This window comes from Manduca sexta, chromosome 1 (genome assembly GCF_014839805.1).
Source record: "Manduca sexta isolate Smith_Timp_Sample1 chromosome 1, JHU_Msex_v1.0, whole genome shotgun sequence".
Lineage (NCBI taxonomy): Eukaryota > Metazoa > Arthropoda > Insecta > Lepidoptera > Sphingidae > Manduca > Manduca sexta.
The window spans coordinates 1,272,320-1,298,388 of record NC_051115.1 but is presented as its reverse complement, the minus strand read 5'-3'; the positions used below and the strand labels follow the sequence as shown (position 1 = coordinate 1,298,388).

At 37.5% G+C, this 26,069-nt stretch overlaps 2 protein-coding genes across 2 annotated transcripts; both read left to right on the top strand.

Moving 5' to 3' along the window:
- Positions 1–106: 106 nt before the first annotated feature.
- LOC115449768 (zinc finger and SCAN domain-containing protein 12) lies at positions 107–23,919 on the top strand. The gene is made up of 16 exons (XM_030177657.2): positions 107–514; positions 4,128–4,253; positions 4,917–5,064; positions 6,380–6,531; positions 7,236–7,344; positions 8,073–8,242; positions 9,027–9,218; positions 10,965–11,053; positions 12,199–12,321; positions 13,135–13,242; positions 14,425–14,527; positions 15,307–15,419; positions 15,640–15,748; positions 21,266–21,364; positions 21,800–21,916; positions 23,321–23,919. Exons 1-16 carry the CDS (start codon positions 386–388, stop codon positions 23,483–23,485), a joined length of 2,052 nt encoding a protein of 683 aa, XP_030033517.2. The 5' UTR covers positions 107–385; the 3' UTR covers positions 23,486–23,919.
- A 415-nt stretch (positions 23,920–24,334) lies between these two features.
- On the top strand, positions 24,335–25,730 carry LOC115449789. Its single transcript, XM_037446683.1, has 2 exons — positions 24,335–24,475; positions 24,945–25,730. The coding sequence occupies exons 1-2, from the start codon at positions 24,445–24,447 to the stop codon at positions 25,706–25,708; spliced, it is 795 nt and encodes a 264-aa protein (XP_037302580.1). The 5' UTR covers positions 24,335–24,444; the 3' UTR covers positions 25,709–25,730.
- The last annotated feature ends 339 nt before the right edge of the window (positions 25,731–26,069 follow it).

Here is a 26,069-nt window from a genome sequence, read left to right as displayed (position 1 = left end):
AATATATAGACTAAAAACCGATAATGCCAAAATGCGTCAGTCATTCGCTTCCAAGGTGCATCTCTACTATTTATATCTGTATGCTGTCAAATGTCATTCAGTTTGTTTTAAAAATGGCGGCGGTTTGTTTTGTTCGTCTTGTTTGAAAGACAAATATTTAGTTAATTTTATAAGTTTTACAGTATTTCTAACAAATTAACCAACATTAGACCTTGTTGATAAAAATAGAGGTGTAATTCATTCATAAAAAAATAATAATACGTGCATGTTCTCAGAAAATGGTTTCGCCGAGTTAATTTTTTTTTAAGTGAAAGGGGTTTTTCTTCCTCGTAGTGAAATTATGAGTGCTGTTTATATGTACGAGCTATACTAAACTTGTGATAAAATGGAGAACAAAGACGGTATAATCCAGGAAGTGCTGTGCATGTCGTGTTTGTGTTTCGGACGATCACTTCGCGTTTTACGCGATGCTAAAATAAAACGATTCTATTTGGATACGCTGAGCGAGATTCCTGTGAGTAACATCCCATTTTAATATCTTATACGCCTTATCCCACCCCAATAATTCGGCATTAAACATGTTTTCATATCGTCGGCTAAGAGTGCTGAGCTGCTAACTCCATTTTTACCGAAAATGAGATTTTGATACCATCAGATAGAGCGAGCAAAACTCTACAAAATCGTAAAACATACCAAGTGCCTCTAACACACGACAATGTCACTTTTTGAGCCTCAATAATATCTGACAACTCCTTGGATGTGAAATTAACTCGCGTAAAACTTGCTAACTCCCTCATTTGGCGCCATTTTGTGGGCAAATGTGCAGCTCAAATTCCCGCGGCATGGCACCATAACTCCTATATGAAGAAGAACTACAATTTTACTTCGTGTGTGATATTATTGAACAATGGTGATTCTTGCTTTTTAATTTTTCTATATTTATTTTGTCTTTTGAATTGTGTTAATACATAAAAGCTTAAAATTTGGCATCCTCTTGCTTGGCTTGGGAGTTAGCCCATTTTATTTCTTAGAAATAAGTCTTGTTAAAGGAGTTAGACATAATTATTTTTTGCAATTCAATACCTTTCTATGCTTTAATAACACTTGTGTACATGTTTTATCTCAAAAAACATAAGTAATACTTATGTTATTTATATCATGAATTATATATAGTTGGTATCCACGGTTAAGAGAGAAAATTTGCGTGACCAAGTAATACAGTAAAGGGTAGCCGAGTCATACTGCGATGTAAATATAAAAATATTAAATTTACAAATAAATCAGCAAATTTTGGGTATTTTATATCGCTATATCCAGCGATAAACATTGCGCATTGATTGATTGTTGGTGAAATCTTTGGGAAAGTATTTCTGTAGCCAGTGATAGTTCTTTTTATTTTAATCAAAATAAAAGACCCCAACTTTCAAAAGTATGATGGCATCCATAAAAAACGAGGGAATCCTTTACGAAGTCAGTCACTCGAAATTTTCTATAATGTTTATACATATTTTGTAACCTAATCCGACAGATTAAAAAAATAAGGATTAAAATGTAAATAATTATCGTAAAAAGCAACAAGAACGAGTGGCAAATGCCACTGGAAATTTACTGAGAACTTTGAAAAATATATTAAACGAATTCGGTACTGAAACACAGAGGTTAACAGAATTTTCAGTGGAAAAGTTACTTGCTAAACACGGGCACACTATGTTGTGACTGCCACCGTATCAACCGGATTTTAATCCAAATTAAAATATGTGGTTTCGACTGAAGGGCTATGTAGCCGCTAGAAACGAGGATATGAATTAGATTACAGTAAAAACAATATTCATTGAAAAGTAAATATTACCGGGGCTGAAGAATGGAAATAGGTTTGCGATCATGCAATCAAATACGAGAATAAATATCTAAGAATTTAACACGACGTAGACGATTACACTGATAAACTAGTAAATAATATGGCCGATAGTGACAGTGATATGGAACTCTTTGAGAGCAAAGATATTTAATTCGTGAGACAGGGGGATGGCATATCTCCAAAACTGTTCAAAAGCGTACTGTAGGATTTGTTCATAACTCTGGTGATTACATCTCGCACTTGCAATTCGCAGACGACATAGTGATAATGGCAGAAACACTGGAAGAGCTGCAACAGATGCTGTGTTCAGCCTAGCATCAGCCTCACAGCGAATAAGTCTAACATTGAATCTTGATAAGACAAAAGTTATGATCAAGGACCGTTTTATCGTTGTCAATGGCCACCTTCTCAAAGTTGTTTCCGAATAATTTTACCATGGGCAGATTCTGCAATTAGGAACAAACAGTTTTGAGAAGGAGGTTAAAAGGAGATTCCAGCTGGGCTGGGCCGCAATTGGTAAACTACGTCAGGTTTTCTCGTGGTTTCTACCGCAATGTCTGAAAATTAAGGTTTTCACCCAATGCGTCCTACCTGTCATAAACTACGGTGCCGAAACGTGAATGCTCAAAGTGGCTGGTCCCCCAGTCCAGGGTCGCTCAGCGACTATGGAACGTGCTATGCTTGGAGTTTCTCTGAAGGATAAACTTCATAACGAAGTCATCCGTCAGAGAACCAATGTCACCGACATAGCAGACAAGATTAGCAAACTAAAGTAGCAGTGGGCAGGGCATATCTGTCGAAGAACCGATAACTGATGGGGTAAACGAGTTCTTGAGTGGAGACCACGACTCGGCAAATGTATTTGTAGGACGCCTTCAAGCAAGGTGGAGTGATGATCTACAAAAGGTCGCTGACAAGAACTGGATGCGACAGCCCGAAGACAGGGTAAAATTGCGCATATTTGGGGAGGCCTATGTATATATCAGTGGACAAAGATATAGGCTGATGATGAGAATTTTGAGAATTTAGCTGATTAAAAGTTTTCATTTAAATGTTATTTTAGCAATTATATGTATAATGATGATTAGTGTTTAATATGTACGCTACATGACGAGTTACTTACCAAATTATGTAATCGTGTTAAAAACATTTTCTTTTTTTTTTATTTTCCCTAATCAAAAAACAACACCTAAATATTTTAACAGCACGTAATAAACACGGGATTTTTAGTGTTTTGTGTATCCAAATGTCGATGTGCAATATTTATCGTCGAATACTTATAACGACTTGTAGGTGATAAAGCAGACGTTACCAACAAATTTTAGACTTTTATGAAAGTTTTATTTCACTGCTAATCATAATTATTGAATAGGTACTAATAGTAATATGCATGTGTTTAATATATTTTTTTTATAAACGCATTCTACTTAAAATTTAAGATTATTTATTTAATGTGATAAAATGCTAACTCCAATTTAATACCAATATAAATCTAATTTTCTAAAACGAAAAATGGCTAACTCCATTTTTCTGTAATAATTCTAAATCATTTGATAGTTAATAGTTGTTTTGTGCAAATATATAAAACTTAAAGAAATATCTACCAACGGGATCTTCATTCTTTAGATGTTGTAAGAAATAAAATAATAATTCAGTTTTTTTTATCCTGTTACTAATTGTCTATTATGGAGTTAGCAGCTCAGCACTCTTAGCCGACGATATGTTTTATAAAAAAAAAATGATTTGTATCCGCGATCGACCTGCAGGACAACTTCGTGGCGTCAATCCGGGGCAAATCTTATTAGAAAACTCACATAAAGCGTTCCGTTGTCTGGCATTCGACAGCAGGTCTAGCTTCACATCCTTTATTCCACTTACTATATCAAGGAGGTCTTCAATTGTTTTTCTTACCATCAACCATATCTTTTCACTAGATTAGGCACCACAAAATATCAAACTACTTATTCTAATTGCAGCATTCATCCGAATAGTATAAATCTCTCATCTAGCAATAATATTATCAATGTCCTTCTTCATTTCTACCAGCCCAAACTATATAAAATGTCTGTAGTTATATAAGCAGCTTAATTTAAGTAATAATTAAATATTCTCATGTACCTTGGCTTATCATAAGGGCAACTGTGTTTGTCTACGTGATGAATAAAGCATTTTATTTTTATTTATTTTTAAACAATACTCTGGATACTTTTTACCATAAAATGTAGACACTGACTTACCCATGTAAAATTAATTATAATATTTGTTTCAGTTGTATGATACATCGCTGACTGCCCTGGTCGTGTGCTGGGAGTGTGAGGCTCTGTTGAAAAGGATTGTGGCATTCAGAGCACAAGTACAAGACTCATTTAGAATATTACAAACCTACACCAATGAGGTAACTAATAGATTTGTGAATTATAATATAGCTACACCCAGGGCTTTCTTTGTTGGTACGGAGACGATTTCGAGAATACTGAAAAAAAAACATTAAAAAGTATAGGAACAGAGGGGGTCAAATATGATGGGCTTAAAACTTTTGAGAATTAGTGAATCTTCATCTCGGCAGTCCGTTCCACTCACCACCAATCTATCGCCCTTTTAGAGGTAGGAAGCAATGTTACAAGTGATGTAATGCTGACTTGCCTTGAGCATTACATCAAGAATTCACAGTAATGGCACATTTAGGAAGGAATCTAACCTTTTTCCTGTATTGTACCATTCGTCAGAATGTTATACTGTAATGCTGTAGCAGTTGCAAGTCTACTTACCATTATAACGATTTGCATACTGCATTTATGCATATCAATACCCATAAAATGATTGACCAGATAAATGTGACAGTAAATGGTTCATCATCACTACATGAATGCACAAGGATGGCTGCCATCAGAGAAGAATGGCAAAGTGTTGTGAAGCTTGCTACCAACACCTAAATGATGACCACAACTGCTCTGTCAAGGGTGATACTGATAAAGAAGTATCTATATGTTGTCTCAAGTTGCCTGTCAGAGAATTTCGGCTTTTGCCACTTTACTTTAGTCTATGCTCACCTTTACAGAACCTCCATGAGTGTCTCCTAACCGATGTGACGAGGCCACCTCGGTTGAAAATAGTTAACAATGAACCAATCAGCATACGGCCTGATGACAACAATCAAGTGCAGCTCAGTTTGAAGGATGAGGTCAAGAATGATTGGGAAGAATGTGGTGAGTGCCTTAATAATTTAGCTTCCTTGAGGACACATAGGTTTATCCTTTTAGTTTTAGTTATACAGATGTCAATTTGTAATTGTGGTAGGTCAGCATGGGCTATAATATATTGGCACTGCATTATGTACTGTATTACTGCTGGGCACAGGCCTCTTCCACTACTGAGAGATTAGGCCTTAGTCCATCATGCTGTAGTGCAGATTGGTAGACTTCACACATCCTCAAAATTCCAATAGAGAATGTAGGTATGCAGGTTTCGTCATGATGTTTTTCTTCACTGTTAAAGCAAGCGATAATGCACACGTAATACACGGAATGGGGTAAGAAATAAAAAATAATTACAGGGTTGTAACCTTGCTGGGTTACTATCAGGGATGTTATGGATATGCAATTTCGGATATGGATACGGATATGCATATAGGAATAAAATTATATCGGTTTCGGATACGGCTACGGATATGTAATTATTTCGGATTATCCGTAAGTTTCGGATAGTTTCGGTTACGGATATTAGATTAAAGTAAAATAAAAATATTATGTAATACAGTAGGGCGACGATTACTAACTATCGTTCGTCGTCATCGTCGATTATTAATTATCGATGAACTAATTGGGGTACGTGGGTGTTCGGAAAACCTCTGTGTTTTAATTTGGGATGAAGTTTCAGTGAAGTAGTGCCACCTCCTTTCCGTGAAAAGTTTTTAACCGACTTTAAAAAAAGGAGGAGGTTATCAATTCGACGTGTTTTTTTTTGTATGTTTGTTACCTCAGAACTCGCTCATTTATGAACCGATTTGGAAAATTATTTTTTTATTCGAAAGAATATCTCCAGATTAGTCCCATATTTTTTTTTTCAAAATCGCTTCAGTATTTTGGTTTTAAAACTAGAAAACCTAGAATAATTATGTCGCCCAAGAAAACGAAATCTCGAATTTAGCTTTCCTGTGAAGTTTTTAGTTATGTTTTTGCATTAAGTTTGGTTAAGTGTATTTCTTTACTATGGTTACGGATATATTTTTATTTCGGATATCCGATAGTTTCGGTTACGGGTACGGAGCTCCATAACAACCCTGGTTACTATAACAATGTTCTATGTTAATTTTTATTCATGTTGCAAAGTTTGAGCTTTAAAAAATTGCATGTTGGCTTAAATTAGAGAAAACTATAATTCAATGTCCCCCCCTTTATTTATTGGGGATTATAACATTTTTTTTACAGAAAAAAACATTATATTTGTGAAATATTAATCAAAAAATTTAACATAGTACCTTGTAATAGAGGAGTCAACAATTTGTAGTAATTTTTTTTATAGACTCACCAGTCCCTTCCAACGCTGACTACCCTCCATTAGACAGTGATAATGTAGATGATTTAGAAGCCGAGTTTGAAGCTATCATTAATGATAAGAAGAGGAAGAGATCTGCTCCGAAGAGAAGCAAGACTGTTAATCAAAATGTAACGAAGGTAGGATTTATTTATACATGGTGATCCAGAATACTGGTATCAAAAAAAAAATTCAAAGCATTCTAATTGGTTTAAAAAAGTAATGAAAAATATGCAAACTCAACAGTGCATGAATGGAGTAATTTATGTTTAAAAAGTTATGTTTTTTTGATACACATATTGTGTTTTTAGAAAACTTGAATTAATCAATGTCACTTTTCACTAAAAATAGCTTTTTTTAGGAATAATTTTGTGACATCGTATTTTTTTTATGAAATATGTGTTCAGTAACGACGGCAAATGATGCTATTTTTAGTCATTAAAAGTAGTGGTGTAAAGTCATATAGCATTAAAAGGATTTTAGAGTCGCTATTCCTAACTCTTGAAAAAAATAAAATATCCTAGGGGTCGTCCATTAATCACGTGATGTTTTTTAATCCCCGCCCCCCTGGTGATATGTGATAAGGTTTTAAACTACTCCGTACCCAAAATCATCACGTGTAATTTTTTTTTTGTACAAAGTATATTGAAATATTTAAATTAAATCACGTGATCAACGAAAAATATCTATTTACCTCCCTCCCCCCTGTGATATTTATCGATTTTATTTCCGAACCCCTCCGCTCTTCCGAGCCTCACGTGATTAATGGACGATCCCCTACCACCAGCAAAGCACGGTTATAAACCAGTAATGTTTGATAATCATATTAATAGTATGTTTATAGAGAACACAAGACTGCCCACGATCAGAGTCACAGGATGTGAAGGAACTCCCAGGAGTCGACGGGAGATTAGAGCTTAAGGACGAAGTGAAGAATGAGTGGGATGGTGCGGGTGAGTTGTTGATTTATTTATTTATTATAAGTTCTCTAAAAAAGATAAATTATAAATATGGTATGAAACAATGTGCATCTTACATCTAAGGAGACAGCATGCATTAAGTATTTAAAAAAAAAAAGAAATAAAGATATAAAATAAACATTTTGAACATAAAAATTTAGTTTTTTAAACACGGTACGTTTTGGAATTAAGTATGAATTACTAGATTATAAAATCTCTTAAATTATTAATGATAAAAATTATAAATGAATTGATTTTGAATTAACTGTGATATAATATAATTACTTTTTTAAACATCTTGTGCAGGCCTCAAATTGCTCTGACTGTGGAATCACAGAAGGTGTAAAATATGTTTTGTCGGAATATGTGCGGAGTTGACCATATACCATTATAGTTACTGTCACCAAGCAGCAGTGTGTAGTGACTGTTGTGTTCCGGTTTGAACATTGTAGCCAGTGTAACTACTGGACATAATAATTAACATCTCATGTCTCAGGCGAGGCATACCAAACAATACTTTGTAATTCAAGGTGTTGGTGTTACTGTTTATGGGCGGTCGTGTCGCTTACCATCAGGCGAACGGCAAGCTCGTCTATGTTGTGTCGGGTATTTTATCTTTCGCCACTGCTACACAATGCTCACTGAATTAACATTTGGACTTTTGGACCTCTCCTCCCATGCTTAGAAAAATAATAATATTAGATTGCTTTTTCCTTTTGTAGATTATCAAACGTCCCTAACAGAGTACGAAGGATCAAATTGCACGGGAAAATTGATAGAAGTGGAAATACCGGCGCTACCCACCGAGAAACAGAGAAAAAAACTAGCCCGGAGTAAAGTGAAACGGACAAAGAAAATTGTAAAGAATATCCAACTCAATAGTAGTAAAAAGGTAAGGAAATCTACGCTTTAAAGGAAATAATATCTAAGCGACAATCAGAGACTTTCTCATCCTCACACCCACCACTACAACTCCTGTAAGGATCAGCAGTGGCATTGTATGACACCGAGCGGTGAAGCTCGCAGAGTCTCAGGGAACACTAATGTGTCATTATCCCACAACGATAATCAAATAGAAAGATAGGGAAGAGTTGGAAATATTAATTGTCCACTTCCCTCCATAGCAATGCGGGTGACAAAATCATGAACTAAGAAGGCGTTTTAACCTAGGATAGGGACGTTTACTACCAGATAAGCTAGTTATAAAGCATGAGCTGTTAGATGTGATTATAATAGGCATGGCAAAAACGTCGGAAGCGACAATCAGTAAATTTTTGAGTAGAGTGATTTAAAGTTTCGATTTAAATATGAAAATTCATAACAATTACACTTTTTATTTCATAAATATATAGCCTAATGAGCCGCTGAAAAGCGGCGATAGCCTAGTTGGTTGTGGAACGGACTGCCGAGACGAATGTCCGCAGGTTCAAACCCCAAGGGCACACACCTCTGACTTTTCTAAAATCATGTGTATATTCTTTGTGAATTATCACTTGGTTTCTCAGAAGGAAACATCGTGAGGAAACCTGATAAGTTCTCTATAAGAGTTTTGAGGGTGTGTGAAGTCTTCACACTACAGCGTGGTACACTAAGGCATAATCTCTCAGTATAGGAGGCCCAGCAGTGGGACAGTATATAATACAAGGCTAATATTATATATTTTTTTTCTATTGCAGCCACAGAAACCAAAGCCAACAGACAAACATTACGTAACCATAGAGCTGTCGTACGAGGAGATGATGAGCGAGCGGCAGAGAGAGGCAGCTAAAGAGAGCTATATGCAGGCCGAGTACAAGTGCGAGTCGTGTCTCATCGGGTTCAACTATAACAGGGCTTACGAAGCTCATCGTAGCGGACGGCATGGGCCTGTGAGTAAACTGATTAATCGCACTCTTAATAAAATAATGACCCATTCCAAAATTGTCAATTTGTGGGAATCGTCAAACAACCAATTCCTGTTTGTGACCTTTTAGTTTTTTCCCGTATTTGTTTAAGCTATAGGTTTCATTATTTATCTATCTTTAATAAGCTCAATTTTATAGCAACTTCAACAAAAGGTAGCAAACAAAAATTATTTTTCAACGACTGCCACAAATTATCAATTTTGAAATAGGTCATTATTTTATTAAGGTGTAACTAAACAAGTATTGTGGTAAAAATTTAAATTCACGTCTAGTTGGTGATTAGTTCTCGCAGTTGAAGAAAAATGTAAAAATAATTAATAATCATGGATATTTCTGCCTTTAAAATTTCGTCATATTAAATTTTAAAGGCCGAAATATCCATGATTATTAATTATTTTACGTTTTTCTTCAACTGCGAGAACTAATCACTAACTAGACGTGAATTTAAATTCTTTACTTGCCAATACTTGTTTAGTTACCCAGATTAAAGCCGAAACAAAATGTATGAAAATGGACCTTGAGCTACCACCTTAAGAGTGTGAAATATATTTTACTACGGTGTTATCATTTATAATTTATAATTTATTAAATAAAATGCTGTATTCATCACACAGGTGAACATTTGCACTTATAAGTCAAGGTACATGAGAATATTTAATTATTACTTAGATAAAGTCGCTTATATAACTAGATATTTTATGTCCTACTAATATTATAAATGTATGTATGTATGTTCCTCTTTCACGAAAAAACTACTGAACGGATTTGGATGAAACTTTACAGTAATATTGGTTATACGTCAGAATAACATATAGGCTACAATTTATAATGAATTTGTGTTTGTATTAAACAGGTAATGTAAATACTCATTTGATAACTATTTGTTTGGGAACATAGATTAGAGTGTGACTTGTATCTTCGCTTTATAAATTTATAGCGACCCGTCCCGGCTTCGCACGGGTGCAATGCTGACTATTTAATGGATGTTATTATACATATAAACCTTCCTCTTGAATCACTCTATCTATTAATAAAAACCGCATCTAAATCCGTTGCGTAGTTTTAGAGATTTAAGCATACAAAGGGACAGAGAAAGCGACTTTGTTTTGTACTATGTAGTGATGTAGTGATGTGACGAATATCATTTACTCAAAAGTCGGGAAAGATAATATAACGATTCATATCAAGTAAGGGGTGTTCAAGTATTACGTAACGCAATTTTTGAAGATTTTTGACCTCCCTACCCTCCTATGTAACGCGCCGTAACGTTTTTCTGTACGCTCCCGTTCAAAAAGTTATGTAACTAAAATTACAATTTTTTTCACGAAGTACTGGAAAGTCGCTAATATACCTTTGTTATTGTTTTAAAATAAAACAATCCAATGTTACATAACGTTGTACGAACACCCCTCCCGCGCCTGTAACATCGTAACGTAACAAGACCTTCCCCTCCCGTCCAAATTGTGTTACGTAACACTTGAACGGCCTTAGTCGAATAAAAAACCCGGAAAATTACTCCACGCGGGGAAAGCCGCGAGCGAAAGCTAGTCATTTACGTAACACTTGAACGGCGCCTAAGTCGAAAAAAAACCTCGGAAAATTACTCCAAGCGAGCGAAGCCACGAGCAAAAGCTAGTCATTGCCATTCAAAGCGTATTATGGATTTAAATTCTGCCCGATCCGTGCAGTCAGTTCATCATTTTGTTGCAGGACATAGGTGAGTACATCTGCCCTATATGTAAGACTATCATCGCTACAGTGGACTCGTTCACATCTCACTATAGAAGGCACATGAGAAGGTGAGATGGAAAATCAAATTGTAACAATTAAAATTATTGTTGACTGCCTCGGTGGCGTAGTTGTACTGCATGCGCGGTACGACAGCGCTCTGATGTCCTGGGTTCGAATCCTGAGTTGGACAAAGTGGTATTTGGGTTTACTGTTCAGTATCAACCCGGAGTCTGGAATTTGTGCCCGATATGGCTATAGGCTCACCTATTACATCATGGGACGGAACACACTTGGCGAAAAGTGGGTGCCCTGGTTGCGCCTCTGCATACCCCTTCGGGGATGAATGCGTGATGTTGTGTGTGTGTGTGTGTAAATTTTTTTTTTTTTGATGCTTTGAATGATGAGACGAGCTTGTCGTTCGCCTGATGGTTATATGATCGATAAACAGTAGAAACACCAACACCTTGAATTACAATGTACTGTTTGGTATTCCACTGCACTCGCCTGAGACATGAGATGTTAAGTCTTATTATGTCCAGTGTCGCTTGTTGTCGACTGCCGCTCCTCTGACGGTCCATTTGTGTAGTTAATTATATATTGTGTAAATTTTGAGATAATAAGTAGTTATTAGTTAATCCAAAATGGGGTCTATCTATGTAGAAAATTTTATCTAAATTTGTTTAGGGGTCGTCCATTAATCACGTGAGGCTCATAACGTGGGTGGAGTATAGAAATAAAATCACGAAATATCTTAATGAAGGAGGGGGGGGGGGGTTAATCAAATATCATGTATTGTGTATTTACTTTTCGTTTATGGCGCGATTTAATCTCACATTTCAATATACTTTGTACCAAAAAATAGACGAGATTTTTGGTAGGGGGGAAATGGTAGTCTAAAAACTCACCACATATCATCAGAGGGGCGAAGAGGGAGGTAAGAAGTCACTAAAAAAATATCACATGATTCATGGACGAATTCTCTCTTAGCTTTGTTTTCGATATTGCGGTATTTTAGGTATAGAGATATTTTCGCTGCAGAGATATTGTAGTATTTTCGGTATAGGGGTATTTTCGCTGTAGAGATATTGGGGTATTTTCGGTATAGGGGTATTTTCGCTGTAGAGATATTGTAGTATTTTCGGTATAGGGGTATTTTCGCTGTAGAGATATTGGGGTATTGTCGGCATTGTTTAATCCGGTATTTCCCCCACAGATTCGAATGCAGCCTGTGCCAAAAGCGAGCGATAGACCGCGGCAGGATCAAACAACATCTATATTCTGCGCACAACATAGCATTGTCCACTATAAAATGCAGGACTTGTAGTCACGTGTCACAGTAAGTTGGGTTTGTAATTGGCACTTAATATAGCTTGGGTAAGTTCTTCTATGGGTAAGACCGGTGTAATTAAATTAATGGTTATAATGCCAACATTAAAACGACCTGTACGGAATAAATTAAATTCAGTTAAAGTTTAATAGTAATTTTGAATTGACGATCTTATCCCAATATCCGGTCTTACCCCAACGCTTCCTAAACACCAAACACAATTGAATTTTAATACATATAATAATTTCACCTTTAAAAACAGCAGTTAACGAAAATATTCAATTTTATAAAATATCAAATTCATGTAGAAGCTTGCATAATTAAAAAAAAATGTAATTTATTTATTTATTAAAATTCCACAGAGCGACACAATCTGATACACTTATCTTAGGGCCAATAACGGATTTACATTTTGTTTACACGTTTAAATAACAGGCAGTCAAAAATGTAATTGATAAGATTGATACAAATATATCACAGCGTCGGTGGCGTACTTGTATTACGGAACGATTGCAGTGCTGAGGTCGCGGGTTCGATCCCGGATCGGGCATTGATATTGGGTTTTTCTACACAGTATTAACTCGGAGTTTGTTGTGTCCGAGATGGCGGTAGGCTCGCCCCCTATCACATCACGGGACGGAACACAATGAAATAAAACTAGGTGTAATAGATGCGCGTGCACGGGTTTGTGAGTGTCAAAAAAATAGGCGGAATTTGGGTGCAGCAGATGCGCGTGCGCACGTTTTTAAGTGTCATTGATACTTCAATTATTAAAAAAAAAATTGTTTGTCTTTGATACTGAGTACGTATATTTGTTCCCAGTTCTTTGGACAGCCACATACACCACCTGGACACGCACAAGGGCCGCTTCAAATGTCCCGAGTGTGTGAAAACGTTCAAACACCGCGGCGGACTGAAGAATCATATCATGTGAGTGTACTTTTATTGTATACTAGCTGACCCGACAGACGTTGTCCCGTCTTAACTATGAATTTGCAGCGCGCATTCTGTCAATCGCTGATTATTTCAAACAATTGACAGTTATATGAAATTTATATTTTCGTAAAGTTTTCTAATTTTCCGTGCAATTTTTTGAATTTTTTCTTTCATAAGAACCTTCTCCTGATAATAACAAACATAACAAAAACAAAAAATAATGAAATCGGTCCAGCCGTTCACGCGCGATGGCGTGACCAAGGGAAATAGGGATTCATTTTTATATATAAAGATACTAACTTTTGCTCACGGCTTCGTCCGCCTGGAAGACTTATCCGGCATAAAAATCCCGCTAAAAAAAGTATCGGATTTAATTATATATGGCTCACTATTTTGGTTAGGGGCCGTTCAAGTATTACGTAACGCATATTTTGAAGATTTTTGATCTCCCCACCTCTCAATGTTACGCGCCGTAACATTTTCCTGTACGCCCTCGTCCCCCCTCCAAAAGTTATGTAACTCTAAAGTTACAATTTTTTTCTAATATTCACAATTATTTTACGCAAAATACCGGAAAGTCGCTAAAATACCTTTGTTATTGTTTTAAAATAAGAAAACCAATGTTACATAACGCGTTGTACGAACCCTCCCTCCCGCGCCTGTAACGTTTTACAAGACCCCCCCCCCCAAATTGCCTTTCATAATACTTGAACGACCCCTTATAATGGCTTCCACATAATAGGTAGGTATATGCCGTCGCGCACTTTTCTTTAGAACTATTTAAGACAAGCAATCCTACGGTACATCATTTTTGTCTAACTCCAATGGTTTCGGCAGCGTACGCCAAGATAGCAATTTTTTTTCCGACTAACTTACATATTACATAAAATCATTATAATTTGTAGCCTATGTGTTATTCTGATGTATAACCAATATTACTGTAAAGTTTCATCCAAATTCATTCAGTAAGTTCAAAGCTTTATAACTTATTTATTATTGCGTGGATTTTAAAAAATCCTTTTCCGATAGATTTTCAATAAAAATCATTTTTGATAAATGTATTAAAAAAAAAATTGGCAACTACCCTATCGGTCAATCTTGAACTAAAAATTTTAAAAAAAATCTTATTTAGTGTTTTTTTTATATTATCTCGCCAAAAATTTATATTTGTTTCAGAGCTGTGCACGAACTGAACAACAACTTCCCTTGTAACGTGTGTGGCAAGGTGTTCCGATGGAAGAACAGTCTCAAGCGACATCTGGAGAAGCACGAGAGCAAGGTGAGTTACTGTGATTTATTATTCACTTGCTTTTGCTCGCGGCTTCGTCCGCGTCAAGGAGGTTTCCGGAATAATGTTTCTTTTTTCCGATTTACTTGATATGTATCGTTATATTATGGCTAAATTACACAAAATCATTATAAATTGTAGTCTGTGTTGCACTGATGTATAACCAATATTATTGTAAAGTTTCATCCAAATCCGTTCAGTAGTTTTGTCGTGAAAGAGGAACAAACATACCTGCATACACATTAATTGTTCAAAATCTGGAGTCAGAACTAAAGTTCGCTGCAGCGCTACAATATCAATCGTCGTCCAACCAAACTTTAAATATGCAGTGCTAAAGCGCTTTTTTTATTGCTCTGAATGACGAGACGAGCTTGCCGATCGCTTGATGGTAAGCGATACGACCGATAAACAATAGAAACACTAACACCTTGAATTACAAAGTGTTTGGTATTCCACTGCACTTGCCTGAGACATGAGATGATAATTATTATGTCCAGTAGTTACACTGGTTACAATGTTCAAACCGGAACACAAGTGACTACACACTGCTGCTTGGTGACAGACATTGCGGTGGTACCTACCCAGACTCATATGTGAGAGATCTACCACCAGTTATAGAATATCTGTGACGTATTACAAATAAAATATAGACGTGGGCGCACGGCCGGGGGTGGAGGGTAGTTGCCATGCGGCAGTACCAAAAGAACCAAAAGTGGTTTACTTACCCCTGTGACAGGCAGACGTCACAATACCTATTGATATTGTTACAGGACAAGCCTGAAGTAGCGTACTGTGAACCGTGCGGCATCAGTTTCAAATCCGTGTGCTCTTACCAGCGCCATCTCAAGAACAGCCTCAAACACGTCACGCAGGACCAGCGCAAGTAAGTATTTTTAATAATATCAGCCTTGTGTTATATATTGTCCCACTGCTGGGCCTTCTCTACTACTGAGATTAGGCGTTAGTCCACCACACTGTAGTGCGGGCAGACTTCACACAGGACAGTATATAATACAGAGATATTATATATATATAGGAATATTGATTCAACGGTCTTACCCAACAATCCGATGTTACCTTAACGTCTAAGATTTTTTTTCTAGATACGTGTGTGACCATTGCAACCGCCGTTTCATAGACAAGACGAAGTTACGGGATCATATCGAGGACAAACACTTACACAGGACTTATCAGTGTCCGATCTGCTTGAAGGTAAACGTTATATTTTATTGCTAGTCGCCGGGAGGGGGGTGCAAGTAGGTGCACGTGCACCCCCCTGCCTAGAGATAAATCACAAAAAATATAAGTCACTAAATAAAACTGCAACGATGGGAACTATCTACCACAGAGGTTTTATGATAAAGCATTGTCAAAAACCCGCGCGATTTGAGTTAAAATAAAAACATAATAATATTATGTAGTATACTGCGTAGACGCAGACGCACCACCATTTTTTTTTTTGTTTTACGCGGGGAGAAAACGCGTTGTCGCTACCACCATTTGGAGGGTCAGTGGAATGGTTATGTTGGTTTCACCGGTCTTACGGACCAATGACACTCGGGAGTATAGCATCATCCGAGCGAGCGTTGGACCGAGTCCCTAACCCTTGTATACACCGGCATACCAACCAAAACCCGCGGTGGCCTTCTTCGGCGCATACGGGACGCCCCCGGGGTATCTTGTTGAGATGCATCAACCTAAAACTAAATTTCATGGCGCCCATGTCGCTGGGTGAATTGAATGCCACGTCGGAGGAGGTAGAATGAAGCCGAAGTTCAGAATAACTTTTAATACACTGTCGAAATAATAATTAGTTCAGCTGAAGATAAATAAATTTTTCTGGGGGTAGGTGCGAAAAAGTTAAGACGTTTTACGAAATCTTCTATATATTTTAAATTAATTAAAGTATAAACTCACCAGTTTTACAACGTTTATTTAGTGATTTTGGTGCCACATAGTGTTCTAAATTTACATAATTATTTTCAACACTGTACATGTAAGAATTTTTCTAAGCACCACCTGCCAGCTAAGCACCTAGGCATTTGACACTCAAGATACTGATACAACATTATAATAACTTCACAATGGCACAATTGGCGAGCATTGAAAGTACGCAAAATAAACTGGAGGAATGTTTCACTCGGCGCATGGCAGAACTCGAAGGCGAAGCTGCAGGCTAGCGGACCAGGGAAGGACACAGTCGCACGAGTTGCAGAGGAGTTCAGAACATTTAGAGAACTCATGTTCGAGATGCTGCGGCTGCTAAGAAGGCAAATTGCAGAGTGTTGTCAAGTGGTTGATGGCATTGAAGCCAGACACCGGCGTAAGGCCCTTCTTTTCCTGGGAGTTCCAGAATCCGGCGGTGAAAACTGCACTTCTGTCATTCTTGACACAGTCAGCAGCACCTTGGGTGTAAAGGATATTTCTGCAGCACACTTGTCTTCGTGTCACAGGATAGGGACATCCAACCCGGATCATCATCGCCCGGTTTTAGTTTGGTTCTCTCATGTTGATTACCGTTCAGCTGTGTGGAGGGCCAAATCGAAATTTAAGGGCTCTTCAATCTCGGTAAGGGAGTTCCTTACAAAGCCTCGGCAAGCTGTTTTTCCAAGGCTCGGCTGCATTTTGGTATGCGTTCGGTATGGACGCAGGATGGCATGGTGATTCTGAAGACCCCGGACGGAGCTCGTAATAAGATCAGCTCCACCGACGAACTAAGTCCATTCATTACAAAATACCCCAAGGCAACTTCATCAAAGGCAGCCAAAGGAGGCGACAGCGGCGGTCCTGCGGCAACTTCTAACAATCTCAAGTCGCGCAGGAACTGAGTATTGGTGCAAACAGTTATTAGGTTTACTGTAGTTGTTTCCACTTTTGTGTTTTGTTTTCTTGTTGTGTTGTTTTCTATAGTCTTGTAAAACATTTTGTTTGTGTACCTTCTTTGTTTCTGTACGTCACTCACTTGCTAATTTGACAGCTCGCAAGTGTCAACTGTCAGTTGTCATTATTGAATTTAAATCCGTTCGGAAACTTATATGTTTTACTTTATTTTATTTTTTTCAAATTTTTTATTGTGCTCTTGCTTGTCACTTGTGTTCATCGTCTCAATTTAGTTTTGTTAGTATTATTTTGTTATGAACTTTACCTTAAACATATTTCTATTTACATTATATTTTGTGTGTCTATAAGTGTGTGGGTCAGCTGGCGGGTGGTGCAGAGTTCGTAGTGCTGCACCGCATCGATCAATACGATCAGTTTTATTCATTATAATATATTACTTATATTGTTTATTTTATATATATTTATTTATTGTTATTAACTTATTTGTTATTCTTATGTACTCTGATAATGATTCTTTTCTTTCTGCGAACGCTTCCGTAGATTCTTCTAGTGATGAAAGTTTTTCTCAGCAGCTGATGGCCTTAGTGACTTGGTACGCAATACGTTTAACTTGACAACTGGTCACAATTTCAACGTGTGTCATATCAACGCGCAAAGTTTACCGAGTCACTATAGTGACTTGCTTGAGACTTTTGTAGGTGCCAATATTCATGCCGTTCTGATTTCTGAGAGCTGGCTCAAACCTCATCTACCTTCCACTATCTACCCGCTCCCTGGTTTCGTTCTGATCAGAAATGATAGAACTGACAGGAGGGGGGGTGGGGTCGCTATATACTTACGTAGTGACTTCAAATACAAAATTGTAATCTCTTCTCCTGCACATCGTACTGCTCATGTGGAATTTATTTTTCTCGAGGTTTGGGTCAAGGGAGTGAAAATCTTACTTGGTGTTGTATACTGCCCCCCATCTCTCGATTACTTCTCCAGTCTGGAATCAGTTCTGGAATCTTTAGGATCAGAATATGCTCATCACATCATCATGGGTGATTTAAATACCGATCTCCTTGCCCACTCCTCTCGGTCCGATAAACTCCTGAACATCCTTGATTCGGTTAAGCTACATGTCCTACCATTGCAAGCTACCCACCATAATATGGATGGACACGATACTTGGCTCGACATCATTTTCACCTCTGCTCCTTCCCTCGTTTCCTCTTATGGTCAATTTCCGGCACCTGGCTTCTCTCACCACGACCTCATCTATTTGTCCTACACCCTAAAACCCCCCAAATTCCCCTCCAAGGTGTTGCACTTGCGTAGTTTTGGTCGCATTGATGCGGAGAAGCTTGATAGTGATGCTGTCAATTTTAAATGGGATCATTTGTTTGCAACTACTTCTATGGATGACAAAGTTGATATTTTTAATCGTTCTGTCACTGCTCTTTTCGACAAACATGCCCCTGTCAGGAAAATTAAGTTAAAGCGTCCCCCCTGCACCGTGGATGACTCGAGGGGTTCGGATGGCGATGAGACGAAGGGACCGGGCTTTTCGTCGGTACAAGAAGGACCGCTCGGAGGAAAACTGGTGCCTTTTCAAAGCTTCAAGGAATCGGTGTAATCAGATGGTGCGCAACGCTAAACGCCGACATATTCTTAGCAATATATCTTTATCCTCTTCGGCCAGTATCTGGAGATTCCTTGGGACTCTAGGTATTGGCAAAGACAAAACCTAGAATCCTTTGGGGCGACTATTGGTCTGGATGATTTAAATTGTCATTTCTCATCCACTACTCCGTTAGATCACCAAACCAGGCGTCGTACCATAGGTTTCTTAGCTGGTCTCCCAAGGCCTAATATTAACCCCTTTCAATTTTCTCCAGTTTCGTTGGGTGAGATCAAAAGAGTAATCCTTTCCATTAAGTCCAATGCGATTGGTTGCGACAACATCAGTCGTCGTATGATAATCCCTATCCTAGATCACCTTATCCCAGTCATTTCGCACATCATTAATGGCTCCCTCACCTCTGGCATATTTCCGTCTCTATGGCGTAAAGCCATTGTAATTCCCCCTTCCCAAAACCCCTAACCCTTCACATGCGAAACATTTCCGTCCTATATCCATTCTTCCTTTCCTCTCCAAAGTGCTTGAGGCCTGTGCGCATAAACAGTTGTCAAGATTTGTGCACCTAAATGATCTGTTGTCTCCACTGCAATCAGGTTTCAGGTCTGGTCACAGCACTACCACAGCACTACTTAAAGTGACTGACGATATTAGGGCGGGCATGGAGGATGCCAAGGTCACTGTGTTGGCTTTGGTTGATTTCTCGAACGCCTTTAATACCGTCAGTCACGACATCCTTCTAGCAATCCTCTCTCACTTCTTGATCTCTCCTTCGGCTCTGGATTGGTTTTCTTCTTATCTTCAGGGACGCCAGCAGTTGGTGCGACTTAGCGATGCCTCGTCCGGCTGGTGCCATATCGAGTCTGGAGTCCCTCAAGGCGGCATACTGTCCCCATTATTGTTTTCTATCTTTATTAACCTCCTAACTCAAGAACTTCAATGTGCGTACCACCTGTATGCCGATGACTTGCAAATATATTCTAGGGATGGAGTAGATTGTGTAGCCGCGGCTGTGGACAGGGTGAATAGGGACCTAGCTCAAATTAAGATCTGGTCTGACAATTTCGGCTTATCTGTAAACCCTGCGAAATGTCAAGCCATTATTGTGGGTAGTCCAAGGATGATTTGCCGGTTGGATGGTACGATCATTCCGCCTGTTTTATTCAACGGCAATATCATTCCTTGGAGCTCCAGTGTTGTAGATCTCGGTTTGCACATCGACTCCACCCTAAACTGGAGGCCCCAGGTAACATCTGTCTGCCAGAGAGTCACCGGTACTCTCCGGACTCTATACCGCCTGAAGAACTTCCTGCCGCTCAAGACCAGGACTATGCTTGTGCAAGCCTTAATTCTTCCTGTAATCGACTATGGTGATGTATGCTATTTTGATCTGAATGCAGACCAACTCAACAAACTGGACCGACTTCTAAATAACTGCATTCGATTCGTGTATAATCTCCGCAAATATGATCACATTTCTTCCTATCGTCTTGATCTAAAATGGCTACCTATACGCCAGCGCCGTTCTTTGCGGGCACTAACCACTCTTTTTTCTTTACTTACCTCCCCTACTCCTCCTACTTACTTATCCTCCAACTTCCAATACCTCTGTAATAGCCACGATAGGAATCTTCGCTCTTCCAGCAATCTTCTCCTTAAATGTCCATCTCATAGCTCTAACTTCACTCACTCTTCTTTCGCTATCCGAGCTATTCTTCTATGGAATTCACTCCCTCTCGAAATTAGAACGGCCACTTCTCGGCTTACCTTCAAAAGGAGAGTACGGCAGCTTTTGTTAGAAGAAGCAGAAGAGTTATCACGTTAATTCTAAACTTTTTATTATTAGTATGTACATAATATATATTTATGTATTTATTATCTGTATTTTATGTATTTATAATATTTCTTATATTCTGTTTGTATTTAATATAGTTATACATTATAGTTCTTTTATGTATGTTTATGTATTATTAATTAATATCCATGATGCACCTACCTTATTTATCTCTGCACCACCCTTAGGTTGACTGGGAGAGAATGCCTTTGGCATTAAGTCCGCCGATATACATGTATGTATGTATATGTATGTATAAATAAAAGAAAACAGTGTAGGCTCATGCGTACGAGCCTCGCTTCCACTTCGAGAGAGAACTATGTGGACACTGAGTTGATGTTTCTACTGTTTATGGATCGTGTCGCTTGCCATCAGGCGAAAGGCAAGCTCGTCTCGTCATTCAAAGAAATAAAATGGAATTTATGTTTTTCAGTCATCGAAGAATCGAGTCAATTTAGATCAACACATGAGAAATGTACACAAAGGAAGGCCTAATAATAAAATGTGCCACCACTGTGGAAAGGGATTTCCGGTGAGTTAATTACTTCAATTTAGATGGTATACATGGTATACATTTTGATATTTGCATTATAATAATAATAAATAATATCAGCCCTGTATTATATACTGTCCCACTGCTGGGCACGGGCCTCCTCTACTACTGAGAGGGATAGGGCCTTAGTCCACCACGCTGTAGTGCGGATTGGTAGACTTCACACACCTTGGAAATTCCTATAGAAAACTTCTCAGATGTGCAGGTTTCCTCACGATGTTTTCCTTCACTGTTAAAGCGAACGATAAATTCACAAAGAATACACACATGATTTTTTTTTTAGAAAAGTCAGAAGTGTGTGCCCTTGGGATTTGAACCTGCGGACATTCGTCTCGGCAGTCCGTTCCACGCCCAACTAGGCTATCGCCGCTTTTATATTGATATTGGCATTACTCTAACGTAATGTTTTTTCAGACCAAAGTCCAGTTGGAGTCTCACATGCGCACGCACACGGGCGAGAGACCTTTTATATGCGAATACTGTCCGACCACGTTCACACAGAAGTCCAACCTGTACAAACATTATAGGCAGGTGCGTATAGACTAGCGACCCGCCCCGGCTTCGCACGGGTGCGATGCTGATACTAAATACACTACAGAAAAACTGTGAACGTTGTATACAAAAACATAGCGGCCCGCTCTGGCTTCGCACGGGTATAACATAACAAAATAACAGTATTTCTCCACTATTTAATGGATGTTATTATACATACAAACCTTCCTCTTGAATCACTCTATTAAAAAAAACCGCATCAAAATCCGTTGCGTAGTTTTAAAGATTTAAGCATACATAGGGACAAAGAAAGCGACTTTATTTTATACTATGTAGTGATGATTGTTTAAATATTTTTTTTTTATTCACATTAATTCTTTGACGTGGTCACATTGCCTAGTACATAATTTTTTAGAAAATAGAAATCCTTTTTTTCACAACGTAGGTACTTTTTGTTGGTGGTAGGATATATTATATCCGCCCGGATAGCGACCGCACACAAGGTGTTAAAACCCGCCATAGTGGCCCATGTGTGTCGCGTTCCGGTATCAGCCTGTGTATATCCGGTTCCAACAGGCATAATTGTGTCGACTGAGGGGTAATCATCTCTCGTTAGCTGACATTCTACTGGACCCCATTTCTTTTACCATCAGGTGCATTTTGATCACTTTGCCGTTCATAAAAAAGGCTTTTTGTATGTTACTTCAGTAGCATATTAGAGTTGATATACAAATAAATATTGTGTAGTTTAAAAATCAAGGAAAGGAGGGTGTAGTTCATTGTGCCCACCCCTAAGATGTTAAGGAATATAAGTAATTAAAGAAAAACAAAAATATTTAGTTATTATTATTCTGTTAAAAAAATATATATATATTTAATAACAATATTATAAAAGAATGGATAATTGATGACAAAAAATAAAGCCCGGAGTTTCTTTCTGCCTTTCTTCTTCGGGTAGTCATCGCTTAGGTAGTTAGTGAAAGGCTGGTAGGTTAGCTAGGTTAGGGCTTTTATTGTCCTCACCGGTGAGGATCGCGACGCGTTTCTCCCTTATTGCTTATTCAAAAATACATATATACATCATTTTATTTCTTCTTCCCTGCCATCCCGAGCTGGCTTCTTTGTTTACTAAGTATATTTTTCATTTATTTTATTTTCAATATAAATTGTCTTTTTTTATATAAGCTAATTTAATCAAGTAATAATTAAATATTCTCATGTACCTTGACTTATCATAAGTGCAACTATGTTCGCCTACGTGATGAATAAAGCATTTTTATTTTATTTTATTTTTTATTAAATTTTATAAAAATAATACATAATATAACGTATGTAGTCTCTTGGTAACTTCCTCCCCACCTTATATTATAGAGTCATAGCCCAGAGAGTAACTTAGCATCAAACAACTTATCATGTCGCATAATTAAAATATGGCATTTTCAGGTACATCTAAACATAAAGTCCAAGCGATATCCTTTATGTAAGAAGAGGAAGGATGGCCCCCCCACGCCTCCCGCGGGGTCCAGCGAGGAGATCCTGGGGGATGCTTATAAGCCTGTAGCAATACTGCGGTTCTCGCCAGGGGAGGGACTGCGATATGTCAACTGAGAACTCGACAGGATGCGTTGGGTGAAAACTCAAGGGGAGAAAAAGGAATAAGACTCAAGTGGGTGAAAAGGAATAAGACTCAAGGAAGTGAAAAGGAATAAGACTCAAAGGGGTGAAAAGGAATAAGACTCAAAGTGGTGATAAGGAATAAGACTCAAAGGGATGAAAAGGAATAAGACTCAAGGGGTGAACGGAATAAGACTAAATTAAGATTTCAGTTAAATATATTTATTTAGTAATCATTTTATTCCATTTCACCCCTTTGAGTCTTGTTCGGCGAGTAGTAAAAAATATTCAAGGAAATAAAAATGAAAATTTTTAAACAAATCTATCTGGTTTTTAATGAAGGTAATTTTGACAAAATTTAGTTTTTTTTTCCCGAATGTGAAATCCTGATTCCTATAGTATTGTGCAATAAATATTATTTTGTAAAATTAGTTTTATTTCTAAATCCTTAAAATATACGGCGTTAGTTTTCTAGAAGCCTTGTGGGATGGAGTACACATGAAAAGTGTGTGTGCGTGTGTGTCTATGTGGGTTGGTATGTACGTGAGCGCGTTTGTGTCTGTGTGTGTTGTTGTATCTGTATGTGTGTGTGTGCGTGTGTGTGAATATGAGTGTGTGTGTGTGTGTGAATATGAGTGTGTGTGTGTGTGAATATGAGTGTGTGTGTGTGAATATGAGTGTGGGTGTGTGTGAATATGAGTGTGTGTGTGTGTGAATATGAGTGTGTGTGTGTGTGAATATGAGTGTGTGTGTGTGTGAATATGAGTGTGTGTGTGTGTGTGTAAATAATCAAAATCGACCAAAAGTGTTAAAAATGCTACACTCCTGTAGTCTCGTTTAATTTAAAGTTTTACGAGTTAACTTTACGACTGAGAAAATATTACCTCACATGAATAAAATATGTAAGTTTTGTATAAACGAAATGATAACGAACGTATCGTGAGAATTTTAAAATGGAAAAAACAATTTTGTTTACTCTTTTCGGTTAGTAAATTATTATTTTACTAAAATATTTATTTATTGGATATGAAGCATCAGTAATCACGTTTTTTTTCCTTTTAGTTTTCTTATTCAAAAAAACAAAAAGCAATAGAAATATAACTATTTAGAAGATTATACTGCTCATGCTTGTGTGTGTACATATGCGTGTTAATGACATTTTTTATTATGAAATTATAATAATAATATCAGCCCTGTATTATATACTTGCCCACTGCTGAGCACGGGCCTCCTCTACTACTGAGAGGGATTAGGAATCAGAATATGAAATTAATTACATAATATTCACAATACAAAAAAATTAAACTAGAGGTTAAGTAGCATATTGTAAATGTTTTTTTTTTTCTATTTTTTATAAATTTCGATTAGATATCTTCTAAAAATACGGTTAGAGAAGCAGCTTAGCTATATCTTCTACAAAGTAAGGCATACCTAATAGTTTTTAATATTTCAGTGCCAATTCTTACTCTGGACCCTAAAAGCGTCAATTTAAATTTAGAGACATCAGTATTGCTTGAACCTAATGACGCTAAAGGTAACACATCCATTCTACACAACGTGAGAAAATTTCTAGACGATTTACAAAATATATTAAACCCTACACTTGAATACAGAGCTCAAAACGACGGCTCAAAATTCTCCGACATTTTAGATGAAATAGCAAATATTTTATTGAATTGTAGCGACGAGGATATCATCCATCTATCTAAAGAGTTGTACAGAAAAGTTAAAGGTCTGAAAATTAATGACAACGATGGATTCATAGTAAGAAATATAAAGCAAAATGTCAAAAATACGTTAAGAAGGTGGGCTGAAAATGATCCGAGCGAAGTTAAAAATTGTGTTAGACGTTACCTCCAAAACGAAAAAGGATATTTCATGGATTATTTAATTAATAAACTAAATTACTTTTTTACTAAAGACGATATTCAAAATATAAAAAACAAACTAAACGGAGTCTCTAAAAGCAATAATTATAAAGAATTGAATGATATCGTTGGGAACATTGTAAATGATCTATTTAATTATAAAACTAAAGAGTCCAATTTGGTTGATAAAGATGTTATTGTAGCAGGAAGATTGAAAGAAATGTCTTCAGAAAATTCTGGAAAGAATAAACTAAAAGGTAGTAAAGGTAGTAAATCAGATTTCAAAGAAGCTAGTAAGGAGATAATATTAAATAAGAATATAGAAGTGTTCGTAAGAGCTGGTGATTAGAAAAATATTATATTTCTTTTTCTTTGAGCCTTTCATTAAATATTTCATGAAATATCGCACGTAGGTTTTCGAAAGGAAAAATTAGGACTTAAATGAATTACCTCCTAGCCGATTTTCGGCCAATTTTTGGAGATTAGCCAGGTATGCAGGGGATATAGTCCACAAGTGTGCAATACACAGCACTCTCTGTTCCTTCACTCTCATAGTCCGGTGAGACGGCAAGCCGACATGACCGGAGAGAGATCAGGCGCAAGACCAACGGCTTTACGTGCTTTCAGAGGCACAGAAGTATCGCACCGCTACCTATCTGACTTCGAGCTGCGACTGAGTAATTTTTAAGATGGAAAAACCCAGGCTCAGT

Excerpts from the sequence above, each read along its gene's own strand:
- LOC115449768 (XM_030177657.2), top strand. The coding sequence starts at position 386 with ATGGAGAACAAAGACGGTATAATCCAGGAAGTGCTGTGCATGTCGTGT. Across the intron at positions 4,254-4,916 it reads TACAAACCTACACCAATGAG|AACCTCCATGAGTGTCTCCT; the intron begins GTAACTAATAGA and ends TCACCTTTACAG. Across the intron at positions 14,528-15,306 it reads TGGAGAAGCACGAGAGCAAG|GACAAGCCTGAAGTAGCGTA; the intron begins GTGAGTTACTGT and ends ATATTGTTACAG.
- LOC115449789 (XM_037446683.1), top strand. The coding sequence starts at position 24,445 with ATGGAAAAAACAATTTTGTTTACTCTTTTCG. Across the intron at positions 24,476-24,944 it reads AATTTTGTTTACTCTTTTCG|TGCCAATTCTTACTCTGGAC; the intron begins GTTAGTAAATTA and ends TTAATATTTCAG.